Below are 19,299 nucleotides of genomic sequence, written 5' to 3'. Positions count from 1 at the left end.
AGAATCACTTAAACACAAGAGTCTACCTGAGTATTTTAGCTGACCGTTTCCAGCCCTTTGTGACCACAGTGTACCCATTTTCTCCTTCCAGCAGGATAACACACCATGGCACATCATCTCAAACTGGATTCTTGAACATGACAATGATTTCACGGTATTCAAATGGCATCCATCATAACCAGATCTCAATCCACTAGAGCACCTTTGGGATGTTGGGAAACAGGAGATTTGCATCATGGATGCACAGATAAAACATTAGCAGCTGCTGCGTCATGCTATCGTGTCAATATGGACTAAAAACTGTGAGGATTGTTTCCAACACCTTGTTGAGTGGAGCTAGTTTTGAAGGCAAATGGGGTTCAACTCAGGACAATCAATGTATAATGCAAACAGCTTTTTAAACCAAGTTAACTTTAACAGACTTAAAATGGAAAAAGAAAGTGGCTAATAGAAATGTGTGGTCATTCTGTTGTTTTATTGCAAAATGAACTTTTCCTAACAATCCCAAGTTAGGAAAATCTAGACGCAAGGAAAACAGAGATGAGAATAGAGTTGCTTGCCCATTGTAATGACTACAGCTTAAAAGAAAGCATATTTTATACTGCACGACATACTGTATGAGATTTTTAAGACGTATTTTTGTTTCTCTGTATCAGTGTCAAAAACGATTACTAATTGGGCATCATTTTTCTTTGGAGCAACGACATCCGGTAAAATAAAATTCAAAATGAAAGGTGAATGGTGAACCCCGGAGAGATGAGCATACTTCCCGACCTGCAGGTAGTTTGAACTAAACCACATTTTCTGGAAAATTACAAAGAAATTTATCGAACAGGTGATCACAGCAACAATACTTAAAACATATAGCAGCATCCTTTACAAGTTATAATGATATAGTGTCTAACCATACAAAAATAAATGAATAACAAATTTCCCCAATCCAAAAGTACAAAATGTAGCAAAAGCACCAATAAATGTGCCAGACTTAATATAAAAGTGATATTATCTCTGAAGTGCCATTATAAGGTCATATAATACATTTCTATAATTAATATTCATACACAGATATTTGCTACAAAGGCAATACAAATGTAATACTATATTAACAAATTTGTACAACAAAGTAATCAGCAATATTTACAGTTTTTAACATTTCCTGCTAAAGCTGACAAAAACTCATGGTTCTCATTGCGTGCATGTCAAGTTTCTTTTTTGTTGCTGGGCTTCCGTTGCCATAGTGACAACCTCTAACCCGTGTAGTGTAGCAAAGCCAGAAACATTTCAGTCATTGAGTTTGACAACATGGCTTGATTACCACCTTTTCAACAGCACAAGTGCGATTTTCTGTTTGGTGAAGCTGCCCTCTGGGGCTCTCAAATCACAGCGAACACCCGGAACGCCTTCCCTCCGGGAGGGTTTTGAAGACTGCGGGGAAGGAGAACAACAAGAGGGAGAGTGAGTCTGGGTGCTGCATGTGTCAGATACAGAACATGTCCCAGCCTACATGACAGACACACACAAACAGATCGACTGGTTTTGTGGAGAAATGTCCGTGGCGGTGTGCTGTCTGACGTTCTGATGACAGACAGCACACAAACAGATGGAGGCTGAAGTTCAGTGAAAAAAAAACAGGTAAACCACCCATTAATACACAAACACGAGGAACTTCATGTGGTCACCCAGCAAAGACAGACATGTTGTAAAGGTAAGGGACACAGATAAGTGATGGGCAGACGTCAGGTATCTTAGCAGAGTGACAAAGATAAATTAAGTGGCGACAGGCATGGTAAGAGCAAGGAGATGAAAAGGAGGAGGAAAGGGCTTTGAATGAATGAGGCTGTGAATGCAAGTCTCCCCTCTACATAGGTCATGGGAAGTGTAGTGATTCTGCAGACCATAGTAGGTGCAATTTAATTTCTCTTAAAAACTGGAACAGACTACACTGTATCTAGGTCACTTTGAAGAGTGGCTGGTATGAACCTGTGGCCTTAATATAGTTGCAAGGTGGTGCAGCATAAATTCAACACAAGCTTTCACCTTATTAGCATAGCAATACCTTAGCTTGCAGGAGAATTTAATAACAGCAATCTCTAATTTTATATCAGAGACACTTTGAGTCTTCAGACTCAAAGATCACATCTGCTGATTCTTCTACATTCAGAAGACAGCGTTACACAGCACAGATTTGAATTTGTTTGAGTACTTTATAGGCCACTTTAAGCTTCTTAACATTCCAACAGCCACCGTAAAAACCAGTGATATCTCTTGTTTCCTACTCTGTGTTAGCACATGGCACCAAACAAGGTAATCTACTCTCAACCCTCTTCGTCGGATTAGACAAATGAAAAATGTTGGGGCAGTATAAGCAGATGTACACCCCTATGTCGACGATGAAGTGCTCTATTTGCAAACTAGCTGAGGCGTTTCATCTTATGTATATTGCTGTCCTTGGCTGTGGCATTGTTAAAGCTGGAGCGAGAAGCTGTTACATATACATGACCAGCTGTTACATCCGAGCACTCGCCAAGTGGGTTCACACAGTGCTGATTAAACCATGTAAATGGATGTGTATTTTCCAGTATACCAGAGTTTTGAATCTGGCATCTGTGGTGACATTCCCATGCTGGCACTCCAGTAGAGATGAATTTTGTATTATCAAAAAAATAACCGGTTTGCCAAAACTAAAGAAGGGAGAAACCACAGAGCAGGATAGAGAAGAATATATCAGCTCAGTGTGGTAGAAACACCCAAAGAAAAGGAAAGTTTCTGGTGCTCTAGACAGAAAAGGAACTCGTTCAGAGAAAGAATTAGTGTCTAAAAAAGATGTTTATAATAAGTTATTAACTATTGTCAGCTGTGTTTATGTAATTATTCTTGCTGCCAGAAGGGGGAGACAAAAACAACAGAGGCGATAGATGTTCTTTATATGCTAAAAATTGGTCATTTCAGCTTCTTACTATTGCTGGTTGCTAATGCGGATGTAAGCATTAGCAACCAGCATTGTGGGTGAACAAAAGATTACAAACAGGCCATTCCAGCCCATTGTTAGCTGACTGCCAAGCAATGTGACGGCATTATAACATATCACACCTAATTTAACTTTTATGGATATAAATATGATGTTTTTGTTCTGAAATTAAAATGACACAATGTTTTTACAAGATGTTATAGTTGCATAATTGCTGAAACAGATTATTTTAATTAATTGCTAGGCAACATGATGATGTCATAATATTTGATATAGGTAAGAACCTTCAGAGGACTAAGATAAACCTGTGTGCAAAGTTTGGTCGCTCAACTCCTGTTGGTCCAAGAGGAGTTGAGAGACAAAAAAAAACAAACAAACACAGACAGAAATTTCTTTGCAGATATTTGTTGTCTGTGCTACATATATTTCATCTTTTTAGCTTTTGTGATGCTGGCTACTTTTCAGCTGTATTATATTTAATAAATATTCAGCAACACAGCAACTTCAAATGGAGCAAGTCAGCTTGTCGGTGATGACGACTTCTCTTTCTATACCATGTAGCAAATTAGAGCAATCGAACGCCATTTCACAGATTCATTTAGATTACAAGTGACCGTACAAGTAACCAGATCCGTTTCTACCAAATAAATGAGATGTTTTACACATAAATCCTTCATAAATCCTTGCAGCTTCTTTCCTCAACCTGATTTGCATTAATTCATCCACTTTCCTGTTAGAACCAAGCAAGAAAATTGTCTAAAATCTGATTCAGTATTGACCCCCTTTGAGATAAATGGTAACAAGACCCTGTTTCCTCGGTTACACGCATTAACTTTTTATTTCTGTCCTTTTTAATTTTTCTGTTTAACTATATTAAGCTTTAAACCCTTGTCTATTGGTCGTCCTTTTTGACCTACTACCAGAAAGCAAACCACGTCTAGAACTACACGAAGATGCACTCCTCTTGTGTACACTAATTGCCAAGCAATTCATTATTTTAAACTACAAGAATGCAAATGACTCTACCACGTGCACTGCATACAGGATGTAACTGCCTGCATCTTGAAATGATTAGGTCCACAAGGAGAGGAGAGTAGATACCTGAGAGGCATTGATTTCTTACTGCTCCACTCTGGGTGCAAGTGCATTAACCTCTTCACTTTCCTGTCATGTATTAAGGCTGAATGCTGACACAGGACCAGTAAACCCCCCCCCCCCCCCAAACAATATATCTATATTGGTATTATAAAACAGAGATAGGATACTGTTATGCATTATTTATTTTGTCCTTCTTTTATTGTGTATATAACTATTTTCCATCTATCTATCTATACACATATATATTTATTTATTTTATTATTTATTTTCCCCTCTTATAAGATTGTGAGGTTAGTCATCCAATACCTCTCTGAGGAAATGCCATTCTGGTACGAGGCGATGTAGTGTTTTCGCTTGTCCACTGGCATCACATCGATGTAACCACCCACATCGTTCCTGATGACTCCAGCGTGGACGGCCGCTCGACATATACTGGACTTCTACAGGAGCATGCAAGAGGAAGGAAAACATGTCAGAAATGCTCATTCATTTCTGTCTCTAAAATGCTGACAGCCCCAAAGTAGTGTGAATTAGTGTCTGACAAGTTCAGCTTCAAAAACAGGGACTTACATCAGAGTATATTCTGGTACCGATCACTCTGGATATGTGAGGATTCTCTTCTACACAGTTTCTCGGGCAGTATAACCTGAGACGAATGATGAACAGACATGATGCTAGGCAGCTCTGATAACCAGAGAGAGTGTGCGATACAGGGAGGTGCATACCTTGGACAGTGTTTTACAGGCCTTTCGTATGGACACAGTTGTGCAACTGTGGTTTCACATGTGATGGCTTTGACTGTAAGAAGGAAACACAGCGGGTGTCGGCAAAGCCCATAATGAGAAGCTGGAAACAAATGACAACATATCTACATGCACAGCATGACAGACTAACCTGTCACTCTGGAGACTGTGAAGGAGTTAGCACTTTGATATTTTCTGTCAAGGGGAAAATGAATACAGCAACATTAGATGTTATTATTTCTATTCACTTTCATTATATTTAACTATCAGTTGTCATTGGTGTAAATTTATTGCCGTCTCACCCAAGTGACTGGACGCCATTCTTGTAGGATTTGATAAAAAAGTCCTTTCTTCCTTGCCTTGTTACATCCATCCATCCTCCATCATTATCTATGACACCAGCATGTAGACCAGCTCTGCACACACTGGATTGCTGCAATAAAAGAGATAAAAAGAGACACCATTTATACTGTATTTAGTAAGAAATTTGGATAAATAAGCACTAAGACGTATCCTCAAAGTACAAAACATCTTTTTCCCCAAAGCTTCATCTTGCACACCTCGTGAAAAGACACTGAAGCGTCCAAATCTTTTTTAATCTTCCCTCAGAGTACACTAGCTACATGTACACTCACCATTTCATAGTACACTGTGCCAACTACTTTTCCTGTAGCATCTAGGCATCCAGCTGGGCACTCGTATCTGTGTGTCAATGCAAAAATAACCATGTGAATATGTGAACTGTACATTCTGCACCGCACCCTATTAATGCTTCGCCTTCACTGTACCTATTGCATGTTGTTCCTTTGCACTGATCCCGAAGCTTAGTGTCACAGGTCACTAGCTGGGCTGTAACACATAAACACAGAGGTCTTTGAGTTCTCCTGCAGGAAACAGCATGTGTGAACTAGCGGCTCTGATGCAGATGACTAGTTCCTAAAAGACTCAAGTGGAGACGCTTCAAGAATAAAAGACAAGAATTCAGGTTCAGGGTGGTCAGCAAAACTAGAGGATGTGTCTCATCTTACAAGCACAGGCCTTAATGTGCTGCAGAGAGGAAGCCATTTAAAAACCACAGCGAGCCGCTCTCACCCCTCAACACTTCTCAGCAAGCCAAAAACAAACACACACTCAGGGGCTCATGCTAAAATAGACCTCCCCTCTCTGCTCCAAAGAGTGACTTGCAATATTGAGTAGACTCCAGAAAGTGCCAGGGTTAATCATGGAGATGACAGATAAGGACTATACAGCATCAAAGCAATTTAAGATAAATTGCAAGAAAAATATTTAAGGTCAAAGTCTACTTCTTGCACTTATTATTCAGTATCGCTAGCTCAATGCTGAGCAAGCAGCTACAGGTTTCCTTTTTCTTTTGCAGCACATATTGTCCTCCACTTCCACTCTCTGCACCTCCCAGACCTAAAACCATATTGTACACCCCCCATTTCGAGAGGAAACTAGATCCAAAATAAACAGTCAAATGGCAGCTTACACATCTGCTGTGTGTTGACCATTTCATTCTTCTGCAGGTCCTCTGCAGGGGGCTGCGTAGGGGCTGGAGCAGGGAAACTGGGAGGCTCAGGTCTGGAGGCCCGAGCCCGGGGATTTGTGGTACGGGGGACCTCTGGTTCAATAAAGTTGTTCTCTTCAGTTTCCTCTTGCAGTGGATATGAATTGTCATCTTGCCCTTAAATAAAACAGTAATCAAGGCATGATAATGAGTTATTTGCACCGACTTCTGTCTCCCTCTCTCTATGTGTGGCTTTTTCTTACCTTTGTAGCAGAGGTTGTCTTTGCATCCTCCTCCATAGCTGGGGGGACAAGAAGAGCACGGGGTCCCATGTTTGTAAGGTGCATGGCCCCACCAGTTTCCCCTGTGCACATGAAACATCAAACAAAAACTACTGAACACAGACAAACCAGGACTGCTTTAACTACAAGTGATCGCTGTGATGTCACATCAAAACGGCCTGACACTATAATTAACTCTTCACAGTGCTGGTACACAACATATCTGCTTACTTCGGTGAATAGTTGCAGACAAGATAGACGGCTTTGGCCCAGATCTGCCCCCACACGTTCATGTTGTAACACAAGTTGATTGCACAGCCAATTCGACTGCTGGTAGCCCAGACAAGCTACAAAAGAAGGACAATACGGAGAAGCAGAAACAGATTACTTAAATGTTCTCATTGCACCTTTGTAAGGTTTCCAGAAGTCATGATCCATAGCTACCTGTGTGTAATGTGTGCAAACTGGGCCAGAGCACCTGAAGGGACAGTAGGGATTACACTCTTGAGGGTAAGGGAAGGAGTAGTCTTTCACTTCATCATACCAAGCCTGAACATGGGACGTGGGTGGACGATACCTGGAGAGATCAGTAAGCAGTAAGCACATCTATGATTATAATGTTCCAAGCAACATATCTTGTGTCTTATGAGTCCTTTGGTGTAGATGTTGGCATTAAGCTCTTCACTGCTCACTACAACTGTCTTTTTAAGTCTTGTAATATACTGTATAAGCTCTCAGTGCTCGGATATTCAGTTATGTTAAAATGCATATATATATGTATATGGTAAATATGGCCGAGCATTAGATAAGCAGTGCTTGATTTGTTTTGACACAAGAACTCTGAGGCAAGCACACTTAATAAACCCATGTAGTGCCACCTATAGTTATCATCCACTGGCAAACAGAGTGCTCTAACTGAAAATCAACATTTGTGCTCAGTAACCAAGGACACTGATCTGGCACCAGGTGTTGCCAGTTAATCTGATTAGAATTAAGCAGACATCTCGACTGTGGAGTGATATGATTAGATGCAGAACAAGCGTCTCTTGTGTGAAGCAGCGCTGTTTTCTGGAGCTCTGCAGGAGACTGAGTGAAATAAAGGAGCAAAGAAATCTGTGTTAAGTCTGAGTCCACTCGCATATATGCCACAGTGTGTGTTTGACGTCTCATTCGCAGCAGGTAAATGCCAGTCATGGGTAACATATTGTACACTCGCCGGCCACCTTATTACTTGCGAATGTTCAAGTGCTTGTTAATGCAAATGTCTTATCTGCCAATCAGAATAGAGAAACAGGGTGATTTAAGAGACTTTGGACGTGGCATGGTTTTCCGTGACAGGCTGCTTGGAATATTTCAGAAATTGCTGATCTACTGGAATTTTCCAACACAACCCTATCTCTAGGGTTTGCAAAGAAAGGTCCAAAAACCAGAAAATATCCAGTGAGCAGCAGTTCTCTGTTCAAAAATGCCTGTTTGATGCCAGAGGTCAGAAGAGAGCAGCCAGGATGCTTTGAGCTGACAGGAATGCAACAGTAACTCAAATAACCACCTGTTACCAACAACGTAGGCAGACCAGCATCTCTGAACGCACAGCACATCAAAACCTTGAAGCAGATGGGCTACAATAGTAGAGGACCACACTGGGTGCCACCCCTGTAGCTTGCCATCGCCAGTGTGTGAATGTGTGTGTGAATGGGTGAATGACTGAATGTAGTGTGAAGCGATTTGGGGTTCTTAGGGACTAGAAAAGCACTATACAAATGCAGGCCATTTACCCCTGTCAGCTAAGAACAGGAAACCGAGGCTACAATTCACACAGGCTCGCCAAAATTGGACAATAGAAGAAAAACTTTGTCTGACCTGATAAGTCTTGATTTCTGCTGTGTCTGGTGTTAAATGGTGGTGTAAATAACACAAAAGCATAGAGCAGTCCTTGCTTCTATCAACAGTTCAGTCTGCTGGTGGTGTAATGTTGCGTTGATATTTTCCTTGGACACTTCGAGCCCTTTAGTATCAACTGAACGTTGCTTAAATGTCAGCCTGCCTGAGTACTGTTGCTGACCATCCGAGTGACTTCATTGTATCCAAACAGCCTCGATCGTCACCAGATTTTTATACTACAGCTTACTTGGTCACTTAAAGTAGAACAGAGCACTTTGAAAACCTTTTGAAGTGTCCAAACTTATTTAATTTTAGTGTTTGATAGCATAAACTGTCTGTAATAACAGATTATTTACCTTCCCCAGTGTGCCCCCAGATTCTGTCCAATCTGCGGCAGCAAGCCGGCGGGACCGTGCTCCCACAGACACGTCTCTGCCCACTCCTCTGCAGTACGTTCCAACTCTGTGTCCCACACCTGCACGAGGCGAAATGGAGAAATGAGTTTCCTGGATTATAAAAGTAACAAAATGGTGATAAAATGCATATAAACCAGTTCAATGTGTTATAGGGTAAAGGAGCTTAGAGAAACACTGCTCTGTGGTCAGTAACATGAGGGGAAATAGCACACCATTTCAACCTATGATGATAAGGAAGAGAAACTAGGAGCTGCTGCTGCTGCAGTAAAGCTTTTTGCCTTTCTTACTTCGACTCAGCTGACTTTTCTTGGAAGTTGGAAGTTTTGGAAGTCGTGGAAGTTTTTAAAAAAAAAAAAAAAGGGGGGGGGGGGGTTAGTAATAACTTCCATATGTCTCTAGTGAGATGACTGGGTACATGCTTTTGTTTCACTTTCCCTCTGTGAGTTGCCCTCTCAGTCAAGTTTAGCTCTGGTTGGATACTAAGGGATCGTATTCCCATTCTGGGGTTTTCTGGGAATGCAAAGAGTGTCCTTCCTCCCTGCTGACTTATATTCTACTATAAAAATGCTAGAAAAACACCAACTGTACTTCCTCTGAAGGACGGCGTGTGTTCGTTTACTCCCAGTTCCAGTGTGGGATGACTTGTATAACAGGTTTCTGCCAGAAAGTCTATTAGTTGATGTGCATTAGTGGGTGTGAGCACATGTATTAGTAGTATATGGGTGAAGGTGTCAGAAATATTTGCATTTCACACGTTGGGGCCTGGAATTCAGCTTACCTTCACTGAAATCTCATCCACTAACCATACTAAAATAACCCCCCTCAACTTCCACCAACCACCTCCACTGTCCGTCCCTCTAGAAACAACTGCCCCGCACACCTACTTAGCAACAGGATGTCTGGCAGTGCTGCAAATTAACTCTTAACTCCGAGCAGTTTCTTCAGCTGTTTCTTCCCGTTAAACGCATTTGTTAAAAATCAGCGACGCCAACGTGATACTGCAGAGCGGAATGTCAGTTTTTAAAACAGAGCCTTGTGGGAAGGTTACATAACTGAACAAACACATAAAAATTCATCGTCAATAGAAGGATGCAGAGTTACAGCAACCTCTCCTGCGGTTGCCTGTGGTCGTTCCTGTACAATAAGGTCAGATGTTGAGTGACAGACGCGGGGCTAAAACAGGAATGAGAATTTGTTTACCTGAAGCCCTATCTGCGCTCAGACGTGACCTCTGCTTGCAGTGAGCCGCAAATAAATGTCGGTGTTGCCTTATCTGTTGCGTATCCCTTTTTTTGGCAGGATAATGGAGACCAGTCAACTCTAGTTTGATTTATATCTGCATATTTTCCCTTTGATTCTTCTCAAAGATTGACATCCTTGTGCAAAAAAAAAAAAAAAAAGACTGATAAGCAGTGAAATACAGTATGCAGTGCTAAATTGGTGGTTCTGTGTCTTAAAACATTTTACTGTGACCGCAACTACAATAGGCTTCAAGCCTGAAAAAGAACCCAAAATTCTGGCTGCAGCTTCTCGCAGCTCTTGGAGATTACAGTTTGTATCATAAAGACGTGATGTGCGATGATCTCGAGGCACGTCTTAAATAATGATAAAATAAGCGGCACCGTCCAGCTGAGAAACTCATTCCACTGTCCTGAAAAGTTGCAGTGAAAGCAGGTTGAGAAAGTGTTGACCGAGACACATATTTTTCAGCTGTTGAGTCTGTACAGAGTACAGCTGGCTTGTCAAGCTGCTGCTGTTTGCACAGTTCGCCCAGCAGGGGAGGCCTTGTAACCGCGAACCACCCCGCCCACCACCCACTTCGACCACAGTTCCGCGGGGTCGTAAAGAAAAACACCTCCTCTGCTTGAGTCTTTCAGCGCCGTGCACACTGCATTGTTTATTTCGCTTAACACTTCATTTGTGGCAGTTTTTTTTTCTGATTCTATTCCAAAGGCCCAGAGGGCTACTTCCTTTGCAAGTGTGAGTTTCCTGCTCATAATCAATGGTGCATGCTGAATAATACTGAAAAGCAGGGAACAGACATGGGAATTGGGAAACCAAAGCTGGGGAAAAAGAAAACAGAAGGCGTGATATGATTTGGTGAGAACAATGGGATGCAAATGGGTAACTTAATTTACAGCAATACAAATCTTAACGGTATAGCAACAATAGTCAACAACAAGGGAAAAATAATAAGACAAATTAAAGGAAAGATGTGTATCCTCAGTTTGTGTAAATGTGTCTCTGCTCATTTTTATACCCATGCCGTTCTTTATTCTATCACACATTACTGAGTCGTCATTGGAGTCAATGGTCCGAAAAGTTTTATGATGACATTCCCCGAAATATTTATGAAAAGTGCAATTTCAACCCATTCATAGTGAGCATTTGCAGGAAGAGCAATGTTTATAATCTTGGCATTATATTAAGCAAGTGTACTGAGAGCTTTGGACTCCCACAGCAATATATGCAGCTTGAGATGGCATGCAATTATTCATGCAGTGCATTCTAGCTCCCACCAGCTCATATCAAAGTTCCCGGGGCTGACCACTGTTTGAATGTTGTCGCCGAGCAAACACCATTATCTCCCTATTATTGTGCTGTAACAGGGGGCATGGTTTGAGCAACAATGCAAAGCAAATCATTGCTGGGTGAGAAAATCGCATTTGCAAAATTGCAGAAGGAGTTACGCAGCCAGTGTTTTGCAGATGAACCAAATGACAGGAAGCCGTTTCAACAGACGGAATTGCGAGCTGGCCAAACCGTAGCTCGAAACGCATGACAGGCGTTGGAGGAGGCAGTGAGGGATGGCTTTCAGAGGTTCTACAGACTTTTAAAAAAAAAAAAAAGGCTGATGAGTCAGGACTGGATGGAAGGCCAAAGTGTTTTAAGTCAGCGTAGGGGAATGTTGGCCTCAGTTCATGGCATTGTCTAGAGGATAAAAGAGCACTTGGATGACCTCCGTAAATCACCCCCCCCTCAAAAAAAAAATCCTCTGAACAGGTGGTTTGAAGGATGTGCCAACAAGCGTAACGGCTCAGGTTTCACAAAAAGGAATCGGAAAGTATTTTCAATAAGTCAGGGAATGCCAAAGACAATCAAACACAGGGGATGCTCTCCAAATCTGTCCATCTCTGTCACCAAACAGTGCCACTGCAGGCTGTGGTCATAGCTCCTTAAATGTTTTTATAGACAATGCTATTTGGACTCCAACGAGAGTGCCACTTGTTTTCGGCAACCAGTGCAGGTGAGGTCCCAAGAGAGCATATTTTCCGTTATTTTGTCTTTTAGGCTTTGCAGGAGTTTTAAAGTAGTTTTAAGTTTTAAAGGAGTTTTATAAGTAATTCAGGGTGGATTGTTCCAAATTACTGTACATAGGATTTACTGGATGTGCTTTAAGCACCTGTGGCAGATGCTCTCTTCCCCACGCCTTGTGATTGAGCAAACCTGTCACTACACAACACACACATCACACACACACAAACATACACAAAAACACACACAGAGGAGGGAATTCATCTCCAGGCTGGTGTATTACTTCTTAACCATCCAGTGCAAGAAACGTTGCATCAGATGCTCGTCCATATAGCCGTAGACATTAACCCAGTGAAAATGTATTATCCTGCTTTTTTTATTGTTTTGTTATTGTGCTTCTTTGGTTTTTTAAACACATTACGCATCAATGATTTAAAAGGCTCGACATTTGGCAGCAGAACCCATTCATTTATCATCCATTGCTAACATCACTGTAACCTCAGACCTGAGCGCAGACCAGCAAAGCCAAGTTAAACATCAAGGCAGGTGGGGCTCTTTCTCCCAGGATGCCATTTGTTTGTCTTACAGGGCTTCAAACGCTGACACGTCTCCGTTTATACCTGCGGGGTCAACATTTGAGTGAGCGGCAGAAACGCGGTCCTCCTACCGAAGCTTTGTGGACCGCTACAGAGTGTGAATGCTCATCCGGGGAATTTTTTGGGCCTCTGTCTTGGATAATGACAGAATGGGAACGGAGCCACAGGGATAAGGGAGAGGGGAGGCAGAAAGAGAGAGAGAGGGAGGGCAAGAAAAAGAAGCCGATAAGGGGGAGGAAAGAGGGGGATTTGAATTGATGTTATCTCTGAGTCTCTGTCATGATTGCCACAGAGGGTCACTCGGGTTGTGGTTTAATACAATGGCAGACAATAACAGAGCTGATGGGCAAATGGTTATGTGTGTGTGTGTGTGTGTGTGTGTGTGTGTGTGTGTGTGTGTGTGTGTGTGTGTGTGTGTGTGTGTGTGTGTGTGTGTGTCTGCATGCCTGAGTGTGTCAGGAGAGCAGGAGAGCATGTCTATGAAGTCTTCCAGTACAGTGAAGCTGTGAGGTTTCTGAAAGGTGACAGCAGTTCAACACGGACCAAAGGAAAATCGGAGGAGTACGGAGCACCCTTTTAAAAATAAAGGGCTAAAAATCACCAAAAGACCTGCTCTACATATGACCTGAACAGCTTTTGTCTGAAACACACTGACATCTACAAAACCGCACATGAGATTTCGGCGCCTATTCTTGCATGCTGCCGTCTCTCCTAACTGCGTGCCCCTTCAGAGTTTTTTTTCCTTTTTGCTCATTTCCTCTTTTCTCCCCTTCACTTCAGTTACTTTGACACCTGTTTTGCGATGCTTTCTCTCCCTCCATCTGTCTCATGCTGCCTCCTCTTCCCATTTAAAAAACTCTTTTATGATGTTTTTTTTTTTTTACACCTGTATTTCACTTCATCTTGCATTTCTTGCTAACTTTCATTCTCCTTCACCTCACATACTCTTGTTGCTTGCCTTTCCATATTTCACCCCTGGGTGCCCCTGCAGCTAAGAAAAAAAAAAAAAACAGCCAAGTGTAACAGGAGACAGTAGAAAAGAGCTGTGTGCTGCTGGCTCAGCATTTCTCCACTAGCGTGGGCCTTAACCAAAAGCCAGCCTGGCTGAGCGTCACACACACACACACACACACACACACACACACACACACACACACACACACACACACACACCTCTCTAGAGGTCCTCAAGTCCAACCTCTCAATTATACAATTACACAGTCCAGCAACTGCCCCCAGCAGGAACTGTTTATTTGCCTTTACCACAGAATAATACTGCCTTTTGTTCCATAGCTCTTTAAGCGTGGATGAAAAGATGATAAAATCTCATTACTTTCTGCACATTGCATTGATTTTTACCCTTTTAACTATTGCAGGCAATGCGCTGTAGTGGTCAAGCTGCGCCTACACACGTAGTGCTTGTGGAAAAGTTTCAGATTTGTGGATTGCTAAGTTTCAGAAGGTGTGCTATCCCCCGTGTGTGTTTAGTGAGGGGAGTGGGGGCAGGGGCAGCTGGTAAATCGAGCCCCGGTGCCGTGCTCAGATTCTAATTGCACTGTGAAAAGTGATCTGGCACTGTACATACACGTGATGGCCAAAGGATAAAGTCAAACAAATCTCTTACCATGAGTAAAAGAAAACAACAGAGAAAAAAAAAAACATTGGAGAAATGTGATCATTGGCAAGGTGGTGAACATTCTTCGCTTCTGGCAAAAATGACCAAAGTCACGTGGGTACAAAGTTAAGCGTGTGTGTGTCTCTTTGTGTTTGGGCTCATGTGTGAGGGTGCTTAGATGCTGGCATGCTGCAAGTGTGAGCCAAGTGGGACAAACGCCAGGCAGTCTGGTGACTGGGTCATTTCACTAAGCTATATGGGCCACAAATGTGCGAGAGTTCAGAAAAGGGTCAAAACATGCGCTAACTGCATGAACTACGAATCACCGAAGACGCACAGACAACACCTCCACCTACCATGTACTCCATGTTGGAAGCAGGAGGGTAAACTTGGCCTCTGAGCTTGTTGTGAAGGTCCAGGATGAGCTGAGCGTCGCTATCAGTAATGGCCCTCTTCCCCCTCTGTTTGGCCTCCCACCAGTCGCCGTCCTCGTCCAGATACTTGTCCAAAATCTGCTCCCAGCCTGTGGAGTTTGGAAGCATCACCATGGATGTTGTCGTCTGGAGCAGCAGGAGCAAGGACACGCCTCTCAGCCGGTGCAGGGACCCAAGCCTCATCCTTGGACACGCTGGTGATAACGATAAACTCGAGCAGGATGGATAGGGTTGAAAAATGTTTTTGTGCCAGCACAGACACACTTTGTCTACAATGTCAGCTGACAAGGACCCTGAAGGAGAGAGAGGGGGAGAGAAAGAAATGATAATTGGAAGCTTTGCAGTTGGAGTCCTGTATCAAATTTGCTGAATAACTTGGGTCAATATTGAACTTGGTGAGGACAGTGTGTTGGCTTGCAGGCACTTAGTCTGGTGCGCTGCCACAGGTAAGCTAATGGGGTTCAGTGAGGGTAAGCTGGCAGGCTGGGAATGACTAGTTTGGATTAAGCCTGGATTAAAGAAATCAATTTTTACAACTTTCCCCCTAAATCCAAACAATAAAAGGGAAGCTTTAGAAGGAAAGAACACAGCATTGCAAATCACAGTAAACAGCACAGCTGCAATGAATGCAGTTAAGGGTACAGGACGGTGAATAATGTAGATTTGCTTTTACCAAGCCTGTATAAACACAGGCTCTCACTGAAAGTGTGTGTGCAAGCAAGGATGCTGACAGAAGCTGATATAACGAGCCAATATCTAATGGAAAATGTGAACAGTAATGCATATTAAAACAGAAATGGAGTGGTGTGATTTAGTGCAGACTTTGGAAATAATTTACCTTTAATGAATTGGAATGAAGCCCACTCCTTGAGGTTGTGACAGAGATCTGGCGATGAAACTTGTGTAGCAAGAAGAAGGGAAAAAAAATCCGCCTTCAGTTTGTGTTGCAGAGCTCAGGTGGAGCGGTGTGATGATTGTCGCTGGCTGCCATAGCACGTAAATCAAAGATGTGATGTGGTAGCTTCATTCGGTTTTCATCAGTTTGGGGGGGGAAAGAGAAGAAGTAGAAAAAGAAGGTCGGTCTTTCTTCTTTCAGGATTTTTGCACCAAAGCCTCCAAAGCATCACTTATCCACATTTTATCCTAAACTTGGCTGGGCTTCCAGAGAGCCGCCCCTGACCACGCCTCTCCTAACTTTGGAAACAGCCCACACCGCTTCATGGCGAGACCTCTGTGCGCTTCCGGGGCAGTGCGTGCATATTTCTTTCTCCAGTGATGCGGGCAGAAAGTAAACCTTATACTGTGAGACTCTAAAACGCACAAAAAAAAAAATCAGATAAACGTTTTCTTTATATTTATTGATTTTGACAATGAGTTTATAATGTTCGTGACGTCATTTAGTAGTTATACCACCTGATCGTTGATTGGCTCGTCATTAGCGTTTTGCGATTTCAGCCTGGAAAGTGATTTTGTTCAAAACCGCATTAACTTAAATCAGATCTACCTCATCTTTGGGTCTCATTTTCCCAGGTCTGGCTGTTCACAGGTGGCTCTCTGTCTTCTTCTTCTTCTTTTTTTTTCTTTTTCTGAGGTGGGGGGGTTTGTAACTAGAAAACCAAGCCAAGCCGTGAACTTGTCGTCACTGTTTCCCCGCTCTCTCCTGCAACACAGACTGAATTCCATAATGGAAACAGGCACGTTTTGTCTTTTGTCATCTGGTCATTTTTTACTGGTAGCTATGGCACATGTGGAAACAGTAGACCTGGGTGTGTTTACCCCCCCCCTCTACCCGAACAGCCTTACTTTTCCACCAGGGGAGGCACAATGTTCTTGTGTTTTACAATAAACTGCAGGCCGGCCAAGACAAGCATGTGGAGCAGTTTTTCCCCTGCTCTCCTCCCCCCAACACTAAGCAAATCCCCTTGTTTCTATGACTCCTTGATGTTTTTAGCACTTACACATCAGGTGTATCAAGCACTACACAGAAAACTCAGCTATGTGTGGATGCCTATGAATTTGAAGTTGTAAGATTTATAATCTGTGCCAAATTTCACAACTGATGTATTATAAACAAATGTAACGCTGGGCAGGATACACGTTTGTGTATTAATAAGGTGTGGCATTGCACTCAAAGCTATAAACAGTCTGGCTTTCAAGAAACAACTTGTCAGTGGACTAAAGTATCATTTTAATGGAACTATGAAGTTATGAAACCCACAATTATCTTAAAAGAGTTATAAGTGCAGTTTATCTTTGCATAGAAATGGGCCTGTGGCTGGTGTATTATTATTATTGTTATTATCATTATTATTATTATTGTATTGTTAATGTGTAAGGAGTAGCTTTTCAGAGGTACAGCTCATGATTTTACCTTTAAACTTTGAAATACATTTTTTTTTTATGGAAACTGCAACAGAAGCATCTTGTAGTCATGCTGTGAAACAAGCCAAGCTGACTGTGCACGTCTGGTTCAATCCTAAAAAATGCATTTTGTTAGCTGTCAGATAAATAGTGCAATAGAAACAAAACAAATAAATGTGTGCTTGAGTTCCTTTACTTTCTTCCACCGCAGCCCCCAGCTGATGAACTATCAGTGGGAACTGAGAACAAGACGTATATAAAAGCCTTTCTTCCAGGCTGCCTCTGCTTGTCTAACCTACTTCATTAAATGTGATACAGAGCTCACTTTGGTGACTCAATCTGAACTTCCATAAACCTGGGATTCACCGTCTGCTTCCCGGGTCAATAGCGAGGGGTCCTCGACCACGGCTCCAGCGTCCAGCCACCTCTCCGCTGTCAGACCCAACAGGACTTTCCCAAGTCCTCATCACAGCAGCTGAAATAGCAATGTTCTTCCTCACCGCTCCCAGGAGGGATCGCAACTCTGAAAACACTCATTCATCTGCAGCAGAATAAAATGCTGCACTACATTTAGATAAAACATGTGCCTTGAAGGAAGAAAGCTCAGTGGGTGTGTGTTTGTCTCTGTTTAACAGGAGGAGAGTGAGAGGTGAGGCGGCAAAGTGGTGGCGTCGTCCGTGCATCCGTGCGTGAGTGCGCGTGTGTGTGTCTTGGCACAGATGCCTTCACAACTTAAATATGAGCCGATTCATAAAACATACAATTATTTTAAAGACTCAAAATAAGTTTTATGGGCCGAGGGTGTGAAAGGACCTAAATCACATGAAAGTTGCAGCTGAATTACACAAAGTCTGACTGTGAAAGGATGCCTCTGACCTCGAGTATGAACAGTAAACTGTGTGGATAAAGGAAATATTTACCAACTGTTCAGGGATTTCTATGATTTATAGTGTGGTAATTTAGGTCAGGCCATCTGTAACACGCAAGTCACTCTCTGATTAATGTTATTACAATGCCTGCCAGTAAATATACACTATTTGTGCCAGCAGTAGAGCAATATAAATGATTTCATGCCTAGGCGTCTTGTGTTAGCAGCCTTTCTTTCTTTTTTTTATTTTCTTTCTTCTTGCATCTGCTATCTTGTACCTGTTACTGGGTTGTTTTTCTTATGATTTCATATTTTTTCCCCTGTTTTTGTAACCTCTGCTTTCTCTACCTGAAGTTTCTGCCTGCCTTTGTTTTCACGCCAAAACATTCACTTTCTCCGCTCCTATGCTTGCTCCTCTCTCTCCTCGCACTTTCTGTCTTACCCACACAGCCATTGTGAAGCCATGTGGGCCCAGATGCTCCATTCTGTACCTCCTCCATTCAGCATGTGGTCTTGCGAGAAACCCCGTGAACCCAGGAGAATGCATCGGTCGTGCCAGGCCCCGCATCTACACAACAGTAGCCTCTGGACACAGCAGCAAACCACACAAACAGACTCGAAGAACACTTTTTGTTGGCCCATGTTATCTGGCACATTGCTCTCTAATGGTTCTGGTTGGGCTCAATTGAGGTCAGAGTGTTGGAACGGTGTTGGGGTGAAAGTGGGAGTAAAGAGCATCAAGGTCATTTGGCTGCTGTTCTACATCATTGCTTTTGTGACATTATCAGCAGCGTTCAGCAGAAGGCTGCCTAAGATATCGCCTGCAGGCCAGCTTGGGATTAGTTTGTCTGTGTCTACCCTCTTGTGGTCAAGAGATGCCAATGCATCTGTGAGCGGTGCACAAACTGTTCTCTGTTTTCCTGCCAGGTCTTATTGCAGGGTTGTAATCAGGGATTTTGCTAGAATGTGTCCAACTGAACTACGAAGCCGTTAATACACAAATGTTGAACGATCTGTTTTAAATCCACTAGTCTTCTGTTGGTGTTGGATTCAAACTTCTTTTCTGCGAGATGTAATTTTATTTTTCCAAAGATGACGATTTTTAATTTCTGTTGTATTTTTTTCCTCTTCCATCCCTTCCTCTGTTTCACTTTCCATTTTCATTTACAGGAAACTGTGTTAAACCACGCTGCCAAACTTCACAGCCCAGGACATGTCCAATTTACCGCACAAAAGTAAAAGTAATATAAAACAGTGTCACTTAAGTCAAAGA

The 19,299-nt window shown here is 42.5% G+C and overlaps 1 protein-coding gene across 1 annotated transcript; it reads right to left on the bottom strand.

Annotated features, from left to right (window-relative positions):
• Nucleotides 1-454: 454 nt before the first annotated feature.
• crispld1a (cysteine-rich secretory protein LCCL domain containing 1a) lies at nucleotides 455-15,997 on the bottom strand. The gene is made up of 15 exons (XM_005912140.3): nucleotides 15,636-15,997; nucleotides 14,720-15,090; nucleotides 8,838-8,956; nucleotides 7,045-7,177; nucleotides 6,832-6,947; nucleotides 6,583-6,683; nucleotides 6,302-6,496; nucleotides 5,598-5,658; nucleotides 5,445-5,511; nucleotides 5,112-5,242; nucleotides 4,961-5,004; nucleotides 4,792-4,864; nucleotides 4,637-4,712; nucleotides 4,373-4,506; nucleotides 455-1,425 (listed from the first exon to the last, which is right to left on the bottom strand). Exons 2-15 carry the CDS (start codon nucleotides 14,978-14,980, stop codon nucleotides 1,374-1,376), a joined length of 1,563 nt encoding a protein of 520 aa, XP_005912202.1. The 5' UTR covers nucleotides 14,981-15,090; nucleotides 15,636-15,997; the 3' UTR covers nucleotides 455-1,373.
• Between the last annotated feature and the right edge of the window lie 3,302 nt (nucleotides 15,998-19,299).

The sequence above is a fragment of the Haplochromis burtoni genome, unplaced genomic scaffold, assembly GCF_018398535.1.
Source record: "Haplochromis burtoni strain Fernald_Lab_line unplaced genomic scaffold, NCSU_Asbu1 Contig_1, whole genome shotgun sequence".
Taxonomy (NCBI): domain Eukaryota; kingdom Metazoa; phylum Chordata; class Actinopteri; order Cichliformes; family Cichlidae; genus Haplochromis; species Haplochromis burtoni.
Note: the sequence above shows the minus strand (reverse complement) of the source record. Positions and strands in the feature narration are given on the sequence as shown.

Coding starts and splice junctions, on each gene's coding strand:
- crispld1a (XM_005912140.3), bottom strand. CDS start 14,980: ATGAGGCTTGGGTCCCTGCACCGGCTGAGAGGCGTGTCCTTGCTCCTG. Junction 6,948..7,044: donor TTTGCACACATTACACACAG/GTAGCTATGGAT, acceptor CTTCTTTTGTAG/CTTGTCTGGGCTACCAGCAG. Junction 5,659..6,301: donor GGTCAACACACAGCAGATGT/GTAAGCTGCCAT, acceptor TATGTGTTACAG/CCCAGCTAGTGACCTGTGAC.